General features: G+C 26.3%; 1 protein-coding gene across 3 annotated transcripts; it reads left to right on the forward strand.

Annotated features, from left to right (window-relative positions):
- The first annotated feature begins 2,183 nt into the window (after positions 1 to 2,183).
- Positions 2,184 to 17,461, forward strand: LOC105844100 (uncharacterized). Of its 3 annotated transcripts, XM_065820477.1 has the most exons (12): positions 2,184 to 2,360; positions 2,435 to 2,513; positions 7,474 to 7,530; positions 8,281 to 8,392; positions 11,749 to 11,790; positions 13,115 to 13,188; positions 13,261 to 13,370; positions 13,499 to 13,595; positions 13,724 to 14,942; positions 15,051 to 15,655; positions 16,189 to 16,272; positions 17,060 to 17,461. In XM_065820477.1, exons 1-12 carry the CDS (start codon positions 2,248 to 2,250, stop codon positions 17,195 to 17,197), a joined length of 2,730 nt encoding a protein of 909 aa, XP_065676549.1. In that variant the 5' UTR covers positions 2,184 to 2,247; the 3' UTR covers positions 17,198 to 17,461. The 3 variants fall into 3 exon arrangements, with proteins under 3 accessions (XP_065676549.1, XP_065676550.1, XP_065676551.1); XM_065820478.1 differs by lacking the exon at positions 8,281 to 8,392 and having other exon boundaries at positions 2,222 to 2,360; XM_065820479.1 differs by lacking the exon at positions 8,281 to 8,392 and having other exon boundaries at positions 2,222 to 2,360; positions 13,265 to 13,370.
- Positions 17,462 to 19,394: the final 1,933 nt, after the last annotated feature.

Here is a 19,394-nt window from a genome sequence, read left to right on the forward strand (position 1 = left end):
AGTAAAACAGATTGTTTTAATGTGCAAAATTGATATGAAATATGCAAGATGCAATTCAGAATTTTTAGTTATAGTATTATATATAATGACTTTTCAGGTGTTGTATTTAAATTTTGCTTCAAAATAAATTTTTAAAATATGAAATTAAAATTGTTTCATTTTTAAGTGTTTTCAATTCAATTATTAGTTTTAACATAAAACTGTTAAAATTATATTTTTTAGTATACAGTTGATTATTTATAGTATATTAAATATTAATAGTAAATTTTAAAAGGATATTTAATTAATAGTATACAGTTACAGTGTTAGCTAAAATTTGTTGTATATGTTGTTGGATTGTTGCAAAAGTTGTATATATATAACTTTACAATTAAAAGATTTTTGTATTGAATATTAGTAGTAAAAGTTATTGGTTTACTAGGAGAAGATGGGTAACATTCGACCATAGGGAACTTAGGATCTTTTCAAATATTTTCTAAAATGCCTAAAATTGCCAAATGAAACCTTTTTAAATACTTTGTCTGTTTATAGGCTAGGTGAATTAGAAAAAAAACAATTTTTTTTACTCAGTGTTTTTGGAGTAATTGCTGAGCTTAACGTAAATAAAAATTTGAGCAAAATTGCTTAAATTTTCATTCACATACAGCTAAGCAATTCACTCTAAAAACACTTAGTAGATGCTCAGCTTTATGTGAATAAAAATTTAAGCAAAATCGCTACATAATTTATTCATGTAAAGCTGAGCAATTATTTAAAAAACGTAAAAGCAATTGTTTTTTTTTATTCACCTGGCCTAATAAACTATTGTTGAAAGTAAGTATCAATCCATCTTTAAAAGAATTTATACTTATTTTTATAAAAATCTCATTCCTATAAAAGGTTATTTTGTTCTGTCTTGGAAAATTTGTAATCAATCTATTTTGCAATCTCAAAATGCTTGAATTTTTTTGCTCAAAATGCTTGAATTTTTTTGCTGATTGTTGTTTCATTTAATATCATTTTTTCAGTAATTTATGCGTCAATATTATATAAAAAAATTTATTCTAGTTTTTAACGTTTGTTTACATAATCACACATTGTTAACACTTGCGACCTACATAGCCAAGGAACATTTGACCAGTGGTTGTATAGTTCATTGCATTTAAAATTCATTTTATTGTTGTATGGTTATTATTCTTTTATCCTTTTGAACTTCATTCTGCGATAAAATTTTTTCGATATGTATATTAATTGTAACAACAATTAGCAATTTATCATAATCTCTCTATATAAAGCATTGTACTTTGGATGGTTTTATAATAGAAGCATCTAGTATTGGTAATAACCAACTGTGCCAATACAAAATTTTACTTTTATTATACATCTACGAATCAGGTGCATACAAAGGGGACAGAGAGGGTCCTAAATCAGTGGTTTTACTATGTATGTACTTTCTTGATGCCCCCTTTACATATTTTTTTGAGAAAAAAATGTTTTTGTACAACAAAAGATATAAAGTATAGAACTTTTGTTAAAATATGTTACTGTGTTACTAATAACCATATAGTCAAAAGTACCCCTCTGTGGTTAAAACTAACCCATGGGTGGAGTACAAATGACCACTTTGAGGTCTAATATTGAAATATTTGTAGAGTTAATGATAGAACCCATTACTTGTAATGCTAAAAAAGTTTTCTTGTTTCTTGCAATACTTTATTTAGAAATAATTAAAAGCACACTAGGTGGAGGAATGTTTACCATCTTCCCCTACAGCAATTTCAATGAGATTTGTTTGATGACAACTATTTATAATTGTAGCTTATCCATGGCTGAATATTTTATTTCTATAAAATTATTAACAGCATTTATTATAATTGTTTTTAAGTCAAAAAATATTTTTAATTTTATTTGAAACTCTGAAACTTAATAAACGAGGCTGCTGCGCAGAAAAGCAGTTTGAGTGTGATACTTTTAAAGGCTAGTTATTAATATAAAACATATACTGATTTTTGTTTTTAAAAAAATCAATACAATCTATATTGATAATTAAAATAGCTGCTTATTAAATTTTACTGTAAAGTTAAGTTATTTAGGGGGTGGTGCTTGTATGCCCTAAAATTATAAGTCCCTACATATCCTTAAAATGTTATTTTTTATTTAATTAAATCTAGTGTTGATATTAACCTAATGTTGATGTTGATATCATTAATGCAACAAAAAAATCAATACAGTGCTTTTACTCATAAGATTTTAGATAACGTAATTTGAATGAGCACCAAAAAATTATTCTTTGGTAACTTACCAGACCTGAAATCGTTAAAAGGTTTTAAAGCAGCGCATAATGTGACAAACACACCTGGAATGCAGCCTACTTGTTGCAGGTATGTTTTATTTTCAACAGTTTTTTTAAATTGTTTATTTGAAAACCTTTTTCTTTCTTTTCTGTCCATTTTAGAGAGCTTTTGTTTACTATGCCAGATGTACTTGTTTCACCTGCTTTTGATAATAAAAAAGACTTGTTTATTATTGCCCAGGTTAGAACCATATAGTGATTACTACTGTATTGTATATATTTAATTTATTTGTATGTAGTACTTTTATTGATAGTATATATTAATCTATTCTAATTTAAATTAATTTTTTTTTATTGTGTTGTAATTTGATTACTTATATATAGCTTGATTTACATGAAATGTTAAGTTTTTTTATAAATACCTCTAGGGTTAGGGTTGTTAGATGTCTGGCTTTTACGCAGGAGAATGCAGTGCTTAACCTATAATAATTAAGATTTTTACTGTGTTCTTCTTTATATAAGCTGGACATCTGGCAACCCTATCTAAGGTTACTAGGCACTTTAACTTTCAAATTAAATATCGCAGCGGGTAATAAATATAATTAGAGAAAACTTTTAATACTATTTTTGAATTTTGATAAAAAATAGTATTCAAAGTTTTAAAGGTGATTTTCATAGCTTTTTTTTTTGATCCAATTTAATAACAAGTTTTTTTTTTGTCGAAATGAGTTGACTGTTTTTATTTTATAGTATTTAAATCTCTTTTTAGGGTTTCAGCCACTACCATCGTTATTCATTACTATTTTTACCATTACCATTACTTTTATTTACTTGCAGATGTTTTTTAAGCTAGTTAAAAAAATATTTTTCAATTTTAGTTTTTTTAACTATAAGACTGTTATAATTTATTACATACTTAAATTATTCTTCAATTAATTCACAACTTTTAATAATTCACAACAAATTAACTTTAAATTTTTAGAAACTTTCTAAAATTAACTAATTTTATGATTGACTCATAAATTTTCATTTATAATTTTGTTTTTGCAGAATTCAATTATAACAAATAAATTATAAAGAATTATTAAATGATTTTTAATAACAATTTATATATAAATTCACCTTGGAAAGTTTTTCAAAGTGCATTAATTATTACCCAATTATAATTTTTATTTTGTGTTAAAATAATGTGTCTGTTGTCCTATTGGTCTTTTTGAATGTGCTCTAGTTTGAAAAAAGAAACTAAATTTCAGGTTTAGTGGGTAAATTAGAATTTAAAGAGCAACAGATTTTTGACAATCTCTGTTGGATCCTACTTAAAGTCTTTTAGATAAATTATTTTATTATTTTTTCTATAATTATACACTAAGTAAATTTTTGTTTCTTTTGTGTAGTTGGCTAACCATTTGTGGTAAAACTATAAATATACATTAAAAGTTGTTTAAAAGTTGCTAATAAGTTTATTTCAAAAATAAATTACATTTGACATGGTTGTAGCCTTTTGAGTGTGAGGTTTTTTAGTTTAAAAGAAGAATTTAAAAAAATAAGCACTCCCCTCACCAAATAAGTACTCTTGGTGAGTTGAGTACTTATTTGATATTTTGCTTTGTCTAAATAACCCAATGCTGATTTGATTGTGCATCATTAGTCTATTTTAAGTTTAATTTCTTTTTAAATTCACATAAGATCTTGGTTTTTATTACAAATCTTAAGCACAAGCCATATTCACTGTTCATGCAATGTATTTACCAGGTTGAAAATTTTTAGTACTGAGTTAATATAATTAATAACAATTAAGTTTTTTTGTACTAAGTTGATGTTATTCTGCTTATGAGTATCATAGACAATGCCACCAGAAATTCTCCTTTAAAACAACTTTTTTCTATTACAAAACAGTTTTTTGTCCCTAGGACTGTACCCATCCCTATGTATTGCCTCTGTGTCTAGTTGTTCATAATACATGCCAATACATATTTTTTACAACTACACAATTTCAAGATGTAATTGAAAACTTGAAAGTTGTAATTAAGAAATGTAAGATGTAATTTAAAACATTAAAGTTGTGAATAAGAAATTGTAAGTGATTGAGAACATAATAGTTGTAATTAGGAAAAGTTTATAAAGTAGATTCTCAGAACAAAGTTCTTTGTATTTTTAATTTTGTTGCCTTAATTTACATTGTAATTCAAGGTTGGATCTTATTTGGACAAAGTGGTCATACGGGTTGGTGTTTAATAAATAATAATACACTATAAATAAAATAAAAAAGTCATGAAAAAGGCATTTGCAGTTTTGACGGTAACTGGAAAAATCCTATCAGTTAGGGTGTCAGAACTTTATTTTTTTTGTTTGAATCTGCATTAAAAGATCCTCTGCAATTTTTATTACGACAACATTTGTTGTTGATATAGCTGCTACCAAATGTATGTTCATAGCTTTTGAAGCAGGTATTTTCATTATTACTTGGCGTTTTTCATTATTGCCTTTGGTATTTTCATTATTGCCTTGCGTTTTTCTACCATATTATCTGATGGCGATTTGTGATATGTTCACTGATGTTCCTAACATATTTAGCTCTTATTTGTTTGTTTTCATTAGAGATGCCACTAATATTTGGCCAAATATTTGGCAATACTTAATTATATTGAGGTCTCCGACCTGCTTCGTTGTAGTATAGTTGAATTCATAAGTCAACTACTCTGTGGGCATTTACAAATAGGTTGCATTACACAGCATGCATTATTTGTTGACTGATAGACCAAATATTTTAACTTCAGTTATGCCTAAAAGTTTCATACTCTTCAAACCATTCAGAAAAGTTCAAAAATAACCAGCTCAGGTATATCTTGCACTTCTGAGGTAATTTCAAAAAATGCTATAGATTGAATTTGTATAGAAAAATCTAAACTTATTGAAAATGTTGTTTTCACAACAACCTGAACTTAAAGCATGGTTTAACTTTGATGGGAAAGACGATTAAACGATTGCCTTTTTTATTAAGTTGCCGAATATTCAAGACATCACTAGTTTTTGTTACTGTTCATTGCAGAAGGCTCCTTGTACACTTTTTTTTAAAATGAAAGCAATTATCTTTTCATGGTGATAGGCGATTGTTGCTGTGCTGACACTAATATTAAATTGTCTTTTGATGGCCACTAATGTCAATTGACAATCTTCTTATAAAATTTGAATTTCGCCTGCAAACCCAGTCGTAAGCTGTCTTATCATTTATTTATTTTTTGTCTTTTTATTCAAGGTGCCCCAAGAAGACTTTGTAGTCACCAAAGAAGACCTTATAAGCACCTTAGGTAAGCATTTTACTAGGAAGTTCTTGCCTCCTTCCCTACTGATGGTGCAAAATATGCCCAGTGCTTGTTTCAAACCCTGATCTCTTGCTTCTACAACAAGCGCTCTAACCACTGCACCACTGCCGCTACATATTTGACACCTAAAGTTGGCGCCAGAGTCACCTACTCATCATTTTGTTCAGCACATTCAACAACTCTTCTGTCATTTGGTGAAGATAAAATGTAATGTAATTTTAAAACTTGTTCTGTTGCACATATTTTATGTCAACAAATTGGACAAGGTGGTTCTGTTTGTTCCAGATGTAAGCAAATTTGGTGAAATAAATGTTGACATAAGTTCAATTTAACATACTTTCTGTTCATAGTATAAAGACAAATAACACAACAATCTTTCAATTCCATTATAAATGCTGGTGCATACAAATGTCAAATTTGATATTATTAGCTTATTCAAATTCATGTTCTAAAAGACCTTTTATAATAACCTATAAGATTACATTGTGAATTCGCAATTGCAAATTATGTATTCTCGCTTACATATTATGATTTCTTAATTACAATTAATGTATTCCTAATTACAAATTGTGATTTGTTATTCACATGTTGTATTTCTCAATTACAATTTAAGATTTCTAAATTACATGTTGTGTTTCTTAATTACATATAATGATATCTAAATTACATGTTGTGTTTCTCAATTACATATTGCAGTTTCTCAATCACATCTTGAAAAGATGTTTTTCTACATACATCAAACTTTCTGAGTTTTTGATACTTACAGTATTTGTTAATAAAATACTCATATCCAGAATGGGAATACTGTGCAGATTTAGCTATACACACCCATTTACAAAAAAAACTTTAAATAAGCATAAAATGTTTTATAGTGAAATTATAATCATTTGTAAATTATATTTTGGTACTCATAAATATATGACTTGCACAGGTTATATATTTAGGCAAAACCCTCCTAATTTTGCATTATTTAGCAACTTGAATGTAAATTAAATCAGAAATTATTTAAAATCAGTCAAGACAACTGCGAAAATGGTCTATTTAGTAGGGTGGGGTGAAAGTTACTTTTTGGAGCATTTTTCCTGTTACACTCCAAGACAATTTGTATATTAAAATAACACTGGATTTTATAAAATTTCGAAAAAAGCTCTAAGTTTCAAAAATAGTATTCATATTTTATGACAACTAATAAAAAAAAAGTTATTGAAAAAAAGAACCATAAAAAACTTAACTTTTTTTTTAATGTGTAAAAAATGGAAAGTTTTATTGCCATATTTTAAATTAATAAATTTATATAAAATGATTACTATTTTTGAAATTTTTGAAAAATTTTGCCTATTTTGAGTACCAGGTTAATATACTTTTAACGAAATTTTTTTAGGATGGTATTACAAGGATCCATTAAATTTAAAGGCTGGTTCCCCTAAAAATATTTTTATTCAAAAAAATTTTAAATCCGGTGTTATTTTATTTTATAGATCAAATCTACGGTGTAACAGGAGAAATTATCATAAAAAGTGATCTTCACCCCAACCTACTACTTAGTCTTAAATCTTAAAGCTGCAAAATGTAATCTACAATACTCCAAATATAAATAAATACCCCAAAGTTATTATCCAAAAAACCTGTATTCAATTTATAATTTATAATGACAAGATTTTTCTACAAGAAACATTTAAAACTATCTTGGAGTTATCATAGATAGTCATCTTGATTTCAACCTAAATTTTGATAACATGTTCAAAAAGGAAATTTCTTGTGTTTACTTAATGAACACGATTAATTATCCTTTGACAGGAGATAATATCAACTATACTAACTGCATCCCAAGTTTATTCAACTTCAAATTTAAATGAAACTCTTCTTATGTTTGTTTAGGCATCAATGGCTTCATCACAAGATTTCTTGAATCAACTCAATAAGCTCCAAATAAAAGTATACAAATTGAATTAATTTTAAATTAGTTGGGTTGATATTAATTTAATAATTTGCTTAACTACAAAAAAAATGGTATAGGTGATGAGTGAACAATTTATATTTCATTTATTTTTTTGCTCATCAATTTGAAACTTATCCTAAATCTCTGTAGTTGATTTTTGTTTAAAGTTTTTCTTTTTTATGTCAAAGATATTTTATGTTTTGCAAAGATATTTTGGTTCTTAGGTGTCATTTTTTAAAATTTAAATTTCAATAATTAGTCTTTCAAAAGGTTCTAAGATGTATAGTGCAGCTACAAACCATCAACAAAGTTCAAAAACTGTTTTATAACTAATAGGTTTATTTTCATATTATTATATTTAATGTTGAAAATAAAATAAAATGCTCTAAAATCATAAAAAAGCTTATTAACTACTAATGGAAAAAAATGAAGACTTTTAGGTTAGAGGAACAATCAATTTTTGAGCCTTGTGTCCTTAGATATAATGGTGGCAAGGACTCCAGGCTTAAAAACAATAAGTTCTAAGTCATGAAATCTCATTAATTTATAACATATCATAAGTCAATCAACATGTTTAGAGCTTCTAGATATCAGTTAACAGAAAAAAATAGAGATAATATTGAGAGTCTTTTTGTGACTCCCTGCATGTTACATATTGACTTTACCTTAGAAATTAAAATAAAGGTAATAGAAACAAGGGAACAAAACTCATGAAAATGTTTAGTTTTATTATATTTATATTTTAGCTTTGCAGTAGATTAGATGTAGATGCAGAATTTTTCCAGTATTGCTTGACATATAGTATATATCAAAAGTTAGCTCCATTTTGGAACAAAACTGGTTCTTTTCTTGCGCAAGGTATCTAAGTAGTTATGTAGTGACAATGCTAGAAAAGTTTTTGATAAGTTATGTTTTAGTTTTTATATACTATATTTGTATGCAATGATATAGAAAATTTTATTAAAATAAAAATTTTTATAAAATGATGGTAATATTTTAGTAAGAGAAGTCTAACATAAAAAATTTTCAGTAAATTTTTGTCTTTGAGATTATTGAATCCTTCCTTACCAATTGTAGTATTAAAGTTGTCCTTGATGAACAGCTCTCTTCTTTATATCCTGTCACTTCAGGGGTTCCTTAAGGTTCTATCTTTGGCCCTATACTTTTTTAAATTTACATTAATGATTTTCCAGATATTATCATATCTAAGGTGGCATTGTTCATTGATGATATTATTCTTTATTTTTGTTTTATATTTATATATGTATTTTTGTTTTATATTTATATTTATATTTTTGTTTTATATTTATTTTTGTATTATATTTATTCTTGTCTTGATAATAAGCCAACACTCTTTGATTGCCTGGAGGGGGCATTTGAGCTTGAAGAGGATCTACTACATCATGGGTCTTCTTCTCTTCTGCTACATCATGGGTCTCACAGTGGCTAGTGAACTTTAACTCAGAGAAAACTCTATTTTTTTCAGCTAATCCTTATGCCAATAATCTAGGTCTTCCTATATTTATATATGGTAATTTACTCAATGAGTCATCTACCCTTCATCTTCTTAGATTAACTTTTACTTCCGATCTTTCTTGGAAACCATATATCAAATCGATTGCAAAATTAGTATCTGTTAGGTTGCATCTCTTTATCATGCTCGCCACTTTCTTACTCTGGATGCTATTCTTTATCTCCATAGATCTCAAATCCGTCCTTGTATGAAATACTTTTGCCATATCCAAGATGGATCTTCCAATGATGTCCTTTCTCTCTTAGACAAGGTGCAAAAACGCATTGTAAACATAGTTGGATCTGCTCTTGCAGCCAACCTCCAACTGTTATCTCATTGTTGTAATATTGCTTCTCTTTTTCTTTTCTATAAATACTATAATGGGCACTGTTCTAAAGAGCTAGCATCTCTTGTACCATCTACTAAAGTTCATTCTTGTTACTCTTGACTCCTTAATAAAAGGTGGGGGTGTTTAATAATTTTTGGAAAATTAAAAAACCCCAAACTTATTAAGACCTCGGTTCATTAATTTTTACTTGTTATCAGCAAAAACTTCCTCAAAAAATTTCAAAGCTAAAAATAAAAATTGCAGTGAAAATTTGCCTAAAAATAGAAAAAAACTCTTTGAGTCACTGATAAAAACAAAAACTTTCAGTGTAAACAGGCTTTAAAAATCGCTGACCTAGTAAATCTCGATTTGTCAAAAATGAGTTTTTGGTTTATTTCTCAACGAAGTATAAAACTTAATCAGCATTTTAAATCCTAATAAAATTATGATAAAACAGCCATTAGAAAATGCGCACTTGACTGCAAGCTACGCTAGAACTATATAGTTTTATGCGTGTTTTGTAAAAAATATTAAATAGGATTTATAAACTTAAATTTTTTTATAAAAAATACTTATATTGTAACATTAAAAAATTTCCATCTGTCCTTTTAATAAAACCCATCCGTTTATTAGATCTGGACTAAAATTTCCCCCTCCCTTCAATCCCCCCTCTTTTGTATTAAGGACTCGAGAGTACTCATCATTCTGTTAAATCTCATTTTTTTACTGTGACTGTTCCTAAGTGCTCAAAAAATTCTTATTCATCCAGTTATTTTCCTCAAACATCAGTTTTTTGGAATTCACTTCCTTCATCTTGTTTTCCTAATTCATATAATTTGCAATATTTTAAGTCGTCTGTCAATCGTTATCTTGCTCTATAAACTTCATATAATAGCGTGTTGCTTGCATCAATAGTGGTTGCTTGCAGCCTTGTTAGAAGTGAAGATGTTGAAAAAAAAAAAAAATAATTCATTTGTAAAAAGATAAATAATAATTTGTAGAAAAACATAACCACAATCAAATTTTTTTCTGCGGATATAGAACATTATTACACAATGGTTTTCATTATTATACAATGGCCCAATACAATTAGGAATAAAAATATAATTAGGAATAAAAAAGACAGGATGTTTTAAGGTCTAAGATGCATTTAAACAATATCTTTTTTTTTACTGTATTTTTATATTATTTATTTTAATATTTATACATGCAGATTTATTATTAATTTTAATTTTAATTCAATAGTCAATCTTATTAAATAATAAATATTATTTGTATATTATTTATATTAATTTAAATTTTATTATTTGAGTTAAAGTTTAAAATAGAAAATTTTGTTTTTTTCGATCTAAAATATCAAAAAAACTGTATTGATGCAATTAAAATTGTCATTGTTTATCAAAATCCAATTTTTGTTTAAAACTTAACAAAACCTATTAATTACATGAAAGTGTCTTTAAAACTATATTAGTTTTTAGTTTTTAGTTTTTGTTTTGCATTTACATTTTAACATAATTATTAGGCATTGTTTACATGATATAATATTTGCATTGTTTACATGATATAATATTATATCATATAACATATTATATATTATATAATATGTTATATGATATAATATTTGCATAATAATTTTAATAATAATATAGTAATAATAAATAATAATTACATTTCATAATTATGCAGTGTCTGCCAGATCAGGGAAAAGTCAGGGAGTTAATCAAAAAATCAGGGGATTATCAGGGAAATTAGGTTAAATTTGGAAAAATTCTAGGTCTAATTTTTTTGAGTTGAGCTTAGGTATCTTTAAATTTAATCAATAAATAAAAAATTTAATGGGAAAACAGGTAGAAGATCAGGGAAAAGTCAGGGAAAATTCGCCTTAAAATATTGGCAGACACCCTGTTATATTACTATTATATTTGATATAATAGTGAGACTGGTTATTTAGAATTAGCAATCTTTATTCTTTATTTAGAATAAGCAGTCTCGCTATACTCTGACTGTTTAATACTAATATAGTTTAATGATAAACTACACTTTATACACCAAGTTGATATATGTTGACATACATACAGTACCATACAAAAGTTTAAAAAATTTTTCACAAATTTTCTCAAATCAGATGAATATTTTTACCAAATGTTATTTATGTTAATTTAATTAACACATAACATAATACAAGCCACAAAATTTACAAATTATAACAGTTAATTAAAATGGTTATTTTTTTCTTGAAAAGGCTTTTATGCAAAAGTTTAGAATCAACTAAATTTTTTTGAAAATTTTTTAGAAAATTTTAGTATTTCTAAACTTTGCACACTATTGTATATAGTAGGTTTTTAAAGCATTATTATTTTTTTTTATTTATAGGGAGATGTTTTTTACAAGAGTGTGAAAAGTTTTCAGCAATAAGTAATTTTGCATTTATGTCTTACATTCCAAATAAACTATCATTTGAATCATTGTTATTTATTTTTAAACTGTTTCAATTGCAATTAGTTTTTAGTTTCATTTTTCTGATTTGTATATTTATGATATTAGAGGTTATTGTTTATAAGATTTTTATTAAAATTAAGAATTGACTGCAGATTATGTAAATGACAACCCTCTGAATTGGGGTCAGCGTTCAGCAATGTTGACCTTACTGCTGAAGTAAAAGTGTTTGAGACCGGTGATTTTTGTTGACCTTATTTCTATGCTGCCATGGTCAAACCTTTGTGTTAAAAGTTTTGTGTCGACCTCATGCTGTCTAAAAATAGTTCAATTTCTTACCGACTCTTAAAAAAATTATATTTTTGTATTTTCTAGTTTTAAGGGCTGAAATAATGCAGTTCATTATAAACTATTGCAAAATTTAATGAATTTTTTTTACTAATATTCAAGTAAACAAAATAAAAGGAAAAAACTTTTTTTATTGTGCCCTTAACTCCCCCTCCATCCCCTTTCCCCCTCCCCCACCGCCCCCAACACACTTTTTTCTAAAGGACTTCCTTTTTTTACTTTTTTTTTAAAGAAAATTCTAGATATGCAAGACTTTTTTTAAAAATTGACAATTGTGCCCCCCCCCCCTACTTTGAAACCCGTGTCATCAGCCCTGATGACTATCATTTTGTGTTTACTTAGTAAAGTAATTTAGTGTACACACAAATTACTAGTTTACACTAAGTAAAATTATGATTTTATTAACAGTTTTTCAAACATTCAACAAAGTTTAAGTGAATTACTAGTCAACTTGTTACAATTTGTTTAAGTCAACTGGTAAGTCAAACAGTATAAAATAGACATTAGGCACAGAGAAAAAAATGTTAAGGTTTAAATGTTGTCTATATTCTTTTCAGAGAAGATGTTTTTTTTGTGCATTTTTATGATAAGAAGTTCTATACTATCTTGCTAATAGAATCTTTTTTTTGAATATCAGTCCAGTATCTTTTTCATCTAATGTTGTTTGTAATTATAAGTCCAGATGAGGATTAACTTTTTGTTGAGAATACTTCTCTAATCTAAAATATCTTTTTGTTGAGAATATTTTATTCGACCTGGATAATCTTTTTGTTGAACATGTATATTTTTGTTACAAGTATTTTTTTTTTTAAATACAATTAATATGAAAATGTCTTTTTTGTTGTTGTTGTTGTTGACGACATATACGACTTCTTAATAAAAATTTTTTCTATTTTTTGTTCTTACTATTTTTTTCATTACTTCCATTAATTTATTTTGTGATTAAAAATTACAGGATTGGAGTTGACTGTGACGGATAAAATTTGTTTAGCATTGGAACCATTTCTTGTGAAAATGCAGCCTCCAATGGTTTGCTTTTTTAGTTGATTTTTAGGAAATATTTATCAAGCAAAATATTTTAATAATTTAATTTTTCACAAGTTAGAAGACTTTATGATTGATTCCCAAGCAGAATACAACTTTAAAAGAATGAAAGGTTTTACAATCATGTCAAGTTCAATACAAGATCTAAGTTGTTATGTTTTACCGAGGTAATATAAATTCTTTTATAAAAATAGTGCTATTTGTATGTAGAACTTTAGGATTAGAATTTAAATTTTTATTGTTATCTACTTATTATAATAAAGTAGCTTTTTTTTTATTATTATTTTTTTTCTAGTTTAAAAGAAGGAAAGGTGCACTCAATAACGCATGAAATTCCTTCGAATGCCCCATTTAAGTCATACGATGAAATAAAACAACACTGGAAAGTAATGGTAAAATCTTTACTGTAATTTCTGAATCAAATAGTGATATTGAAGAATATCATAACATTTAAATATAATAGATTTTATCTAATAAAATGTGAATTTAGTATCCTGCGTTTATTTGTTTTGTCTTTTAGTATGGTTATCGTCTTCCATCTGGTAGTTGCAATATGTATTTTAATGTCAAGTTTTTTGGTAGTACTATATTCACTTATCCTGAGTGGTGCATAAGAAAAATTGAACCAATAGTATGTTTTAGATGTGACTCTGATGCTATATGTAAGCAATTTTTACAAGATCTTTTTACAAGAATGCCATCAACATGTGGAGGGTCATTGCATTTTACTAAAGAAAGTTTTCAATGGCAAAAATCTTTACTTTCTGCAAAAAAAGGTTCAAACCCATTTTTAATAAAATCTGTTACTCAATGTTCAAAATCTACACCTCAAGTTCAAAAAGCCTTGAACCCAGCAAGTAGTAAAAAAACAAACTCCACTAATATACAAAGGTGCAAAGGATTTCAGTACATTAAGCATCCAGAGAATACCCAAAATAACTCAATTTATGTTAATCCAATTCAACACAAAACAATTTGTGTTTATACTGAAAGGCATTTGCCACATAAAGGACAGCAAAATCTATTTTTAAATCACAGTCAAGACAATTCTAAAACTGTTTTTGATTCAGAATTAAAAATTTCAAAAAATGTTATTAATATACCTGATTCTCCTTTTGTAGTTACTTCCCCGTGTTCCATGCAAAAGTTAACAGATAGTAGCTGCAATGAAAAGCTCGATCTATCTGATAAATCTTTCAATAATAACTTGTTTACAAATCAAGATGTATGTGTAGTTCCTGATATTAACTATGATTTGTGTATAGTTCCAGATGTTGAAACAGAATTCACAGACTTTGAAACAAAAATTTCAGATATTGAAATAAATTATCCAAATATTGAAGCTTCTGTAAAATCAATTTACAATGAATCTATTATTACTGATTTTACAAACAAAAAGGAAAGTTCTCAACCTCATTCAAGTATTGTTACAAAAAAACAACACATTTCCCATATAAGCCAAAGTAGTAAAACAACAAATAGTACTTTTTTTTATAAACAAAATGATGATAGTGTTGTTCCACTTAATAATGATGATGGTTGTGTTGTTCCACCCCTTAAAGATAATAGTTGTGCTGTTCCACTTAATAAAGATGATGGTTGTGCTGTTCCACCCAATAAAGATGAGGATAGTGCTGTTCCACCCAATAAAGATGAGGATAGTGTTGTTCCACTCAATAAAAATGATGTTTGTGTTGTTTCACTTAAGATAAATGAATTCAAAAATACCGATAAAAGTGGTAATGTTTTTGTTTTAAAAGATTACCTTTTTTTAAAAACTTATACTTAAGTTAAAAATTTGTTTAAGATTTTGCAATTTCTTTAAAAATATATTTATTTTAATGTAGTTATGGTTTCAAAGAATAATTCAAGAATTATTCCTTCGTTTATGCACAAAAAGAAAACAATTAGTCAAAGTGAGATGTCTCTTCATAGAGAAGTAAATACATCAAATACATGTTCATCAAAATTAAAACCATCTTTTCTGCCTAAAAACATGCGACATGTTGTTAATAAAGCTGAGACAAGCTCTGCTAAGACAAGAACAAAAAGATCATTTCCTTTGCAGTTAGATATTCCTAGCGAAAATGTAAAAAAATTTAATCTAATTAACAGTTTTGATGTACCTGTTAGTTTCTGTAGAATTCCAGCAGACTTATCTCCTAAAAATACAAACATTTTAAAAATACAATCAAAAAGACATGCTGATATTCTAACATTATGTGATTCAGTTCCTAAGGTACCTAAATTTTCTCCTGTTATTAAAAAAAGTAAAAAATCTGCAGAGAAAATTCAAAGACCACAGCATCCAAAAATTAAACATAAAAAGGAAAATGATGACAACCTAATAAATTATTCAAAACAAAATCAAACAATTGAATGCGCAAATGTTTCACAAACATTGGAAAGTTTACCTTTGTCATTAAACTCATGTGCTTCAGTAACATCTTTGGTAATTTATTCTGCATTGTATTAATTATACTTAAATCATTTGGTTAAATTTAAGGGTGTCCTAAATAAAATTTGTCTTTTAGCATCGTAAATTGTTTAGTGAAAAAAAAAAACATTTAATAATAATCATTATTGTCATGACAATAGTAATAATAATAAAAGTATTAAAAAAACAAAACAAAAAACATAACTAGTAAAAAAAAAATTATATGAAAAATAATAAATAAAAAATATAATACAGGCAATTAAGACTTCATTCTGAAAAAGTATAAACAACTAGAAAATATCTTATTAAGTTATTTGTATTTATCACAAATAAATTATATAACGTTATATTTTCACTAACTATATATATTTATACAATTTTAAACATATAAGTTTAAATTATTAACTGTTGTTTTTTTGTTGTTGTTGTATTTTTATGTTACTTTAATGTTTTTTACTTTACCTTTCTTTAATTTAATAATACCTTTTTTTAATTTTTTAAATTTCAAATAAAAAACTATTAGCTATACTTTTATAATTTCTGTTCAGGCCGCTGATACAAATGTGAAAAAGCAAAGGCCTAAACCAAAAGTACAAGACATAGATGTTGAAAGTATGGCAAAAAATAAAATGGTAACTATTGACTTTTTTGAGTTTTCATTTACCCCGTACAGAGGAGTAACATTTTTTAACTTTTTTGGCTCTAAAATAATGTTTAGCTTGTAAACGTTATAAAATATAATCTAATTTGATTTACTTTTATAAATTTTGTACAAAAAAAAATATGAATATTACAAAAAATCATAAAAGAATTAATGAACAACCTTGAAATGAGTTATTTTGTAAAGTACTAAACATTTTAAAGAGACACATCTATATTTTTTACTTTGACAAAAGTTTATACAAAAAAAAAATCATTCATTATAATAAGTTATAAATTAAGTTGATATTTTTTTCATTTATATTTCAATGTTATCTTTGTTTTGCTTACGTAACTTATATCTAAAGTATACTATATCTAAGTAAACTATATCTAAAGTAATTTTGCAAAATTATATGTAAATTTGTAAAAAAAGTAAAAAATATTTGTATTATATTTGATTAAGATCAAATTTAAAATGACTAACACAACGATAACTTATACGACACTGCTGTCATTTTTTCGTAAAGATTTTTCCCTCGACAAATTATTTTTAAATTCATTATTCTAATAAAATTTGATAAGATCTCCTGAAAGTTCATAAGGCAAAGAACTTTACCAGCTAATAAAGAACTTAACAATTTTCCAACGCTTTTTTACTTAGATGTGAATCCTTTTAAAATTAGTAACTAAAAATTGTTGCTCACTCTTTTAATTGTCTCTCCTTGATCATACTTATTCTCTTCATTATTACTGTATTTGACTTCTTATTTTTTTTAGTTGGGAAAAGTTAATTTGATAACGTTAAAAAAATGGTTGATCGGAAAAGGCGTTTCTTGTAAGTCTACTGAGAAAAAAGAGTTATTAGTACGAAAAGTAGAGGGTTTTTTAAACATTTCTCAAGGTGAATTTATTTAACAAGCAGAAAACTTAATTACTTTAAATTAACCAAACCATTAACGATTATTCGTCAACTCGCATTATAATGTTTTGAAATGCGGAAAAAGTGAAATAGCGCTTTTTTTCTTAGTTAATCAAAACCTAAAACAAATTGATGAAACATTTAAGATAAATTATTATTAGAAGTTGTTATATTAGAATTTTTTACTGGTTTTATAATATTTTTATTTATGATAATTTATTTTAAAGTTTAACGCTTATATTAAAATAATATCATTAAAATATTCTTATTTTTTAATAAGTTCGACGGGCGGATGATTTTTTTGTGTTTTTTTACTTATTTTTAATATGGTCGCGGACCTCAACGCTAAAAATTGAAATCAAGATTGTTTTGTCTATATATAAACTTTGCGGAGCAATATCTTGTAGCTTTTCTTTTAAGTTAGGCTTCAAACAATCAGCGGGTTACAACATTTTGTATCAGTATAGCTAATAACATTAAATTGTCCAATTAACGATAAGAACTTACATGTAATTAAAAACCTCAAGTGTCGAATTTGATGTTTATACGAAGGACATTACGACAGCAATCGTACAGGTGCAATAATAACCATGTCAAAAAAACATTAAATATAAATTCATTTAAAAAATAACTTTCTTAACGATACGCTCGCGTTAAAATTAGTTAAAAAATCTATCAAGATATGCACCGCTAAAAGCTAAAAAATATGAAACTATTTATAAAGGAATAAAATTCTTTGATAAGATTTATTACTTACTATACTTAATTATACTTGTATTATCATTATTGTTTAGTATTTATTAACTCGTATACGTTGCGTTTTGCAATGAACTTACTACAAACATCAATTTTTTAAATCAAAGTGTTTTATTGATTGAATCGAAAAGATATTTACAATTGGTGTATTTATAAGAGCATGGAAGTATAAAACAGATGGAAATTCAACCGCATTGAAATGCTTAGGGACTATGCTTGTAACCTTATGTTTCGTTTCCTAAACAATACGAAAACGACATTAAGGCTGTATAGACGCTTAATCTTTATGTTGTTTTTATAAGTTATATCTTATTAGACATGTAGGCTGTAAGACGCCTAATCTTTATATGAACCGTTTATTTTAAAAGTGGCTTAAGTCAATTTGTTTTTAAATAGAGATTTTTAAAGGTTTGTGTTTTAAAATGTTTGTTATACCGTTAACTGGCAATAACTCTTTCCAAAATATCTTGAAATTTTTTTAACACAATTCGTTTAAAATACTTTACAAAAGAAGAGATATCGTTACATTCTTATCAATAACTTGATTTTTTTGAAAGATGGCTTATGCCACTTTCAAAATAAACGACTCATGTCGACCCAATTAGGTACGTCTATAATAATTAAAAATTATAGTACTTTGACGTTTTGCATAACACTCAAGTATAAACATTAAAAATGGCGAAAATGAAATAGCAAATAACAACTTGTTCTTTAACTTCATATTAAATGAATAGTTTTACAAGAATGAATGGAATTATGATATATAGCTAATGAAAATTTAAACTTTAGTAATTTAGAAAACATTTTTTTTATTAAAAAATTTTTTTTTATTTAATTGCCGAGTTTTAGTAAACATATTGAATTAACAAATTAAACTTACAATAAAATAACAAATTAAACTTACAATGTAGCGTATTCTTAGAATAATTATTTTGTTAGTGTTTTAATCAAAATGATTTCAGTGAATATTTGCTGTTTTTTGTCTAGTGAAACTCGTTTTTATTTATTTATTGTCGATTACAAGCATACTCCCAAGACGACTTGAAATTGCCGCTTGATGAACTTCCATAATAAGAATTGCATTCGCGACAAAGGTAAGGAAGAAGCCATGAACATCCAATTTTAATGCTCTTCCGCAGTGCTCTGCGCAAAGCATTTTTCACTTCTAGGAGCACCTTAATAACCAGATAGAAATAAAAAAGCAAATGAAAATTTTTGATACTTTAAATAGAAATTACAATTAAAAGTTGTTAAAAATAAAATGCGGTGCCCAGAGTTTTAAAAAGTACATTTTTCCAACATGCTTTTTGTGCAAATATAAAAAAAGTTAAAAACTGATTTATTATTTTAATTTCAGACCGATTAGAGAAAGGGCAATTTTGTGAAATAGTTTTAAAGTTTTTTAGTATTTTCTTGTTTATCATGAATTATTTATTT

This window comes from Hydra vulgaris, chromosome 15, assembly GCF_038396675.1.
Source record: "Hydra vulgaris chromosome 15, alternate assembly HydraT2T_AEP".
NCBI lineage: Eukaryota > Metazoa > Cnidaria > Hydrozoa > Anthoathecata > Hydridae > Hydra > Hydra vulgaris.

What these genes read in the sequence shown, in the direction of transcription:
- LOC105844100 (XM_065820477.1), top strand. Translation starts at nt 2,248, where the DNA reads ATGAGCACCAAAAAATTATTCTTTGGTAACTTACCAGACCTGAAATCG. An exon ending in TCAATAAGCTCCAAATAAAA is followed by an intron (nt 7,531 to 8,280) that starts GTATACAAATTG and finishes TTTATATTTTAG; the next exon opens with CTTTGCAGTAGATTAGATGT. An exon ending in CAAAAATACCGATAAAAGTG is followed by an intron (nt 14,943 to 15,050) that starts GTAATGTTTTTG and finishes ATTTTAATGTAG; the next exon opens with TTATGGTTTCAAAGAATAAT.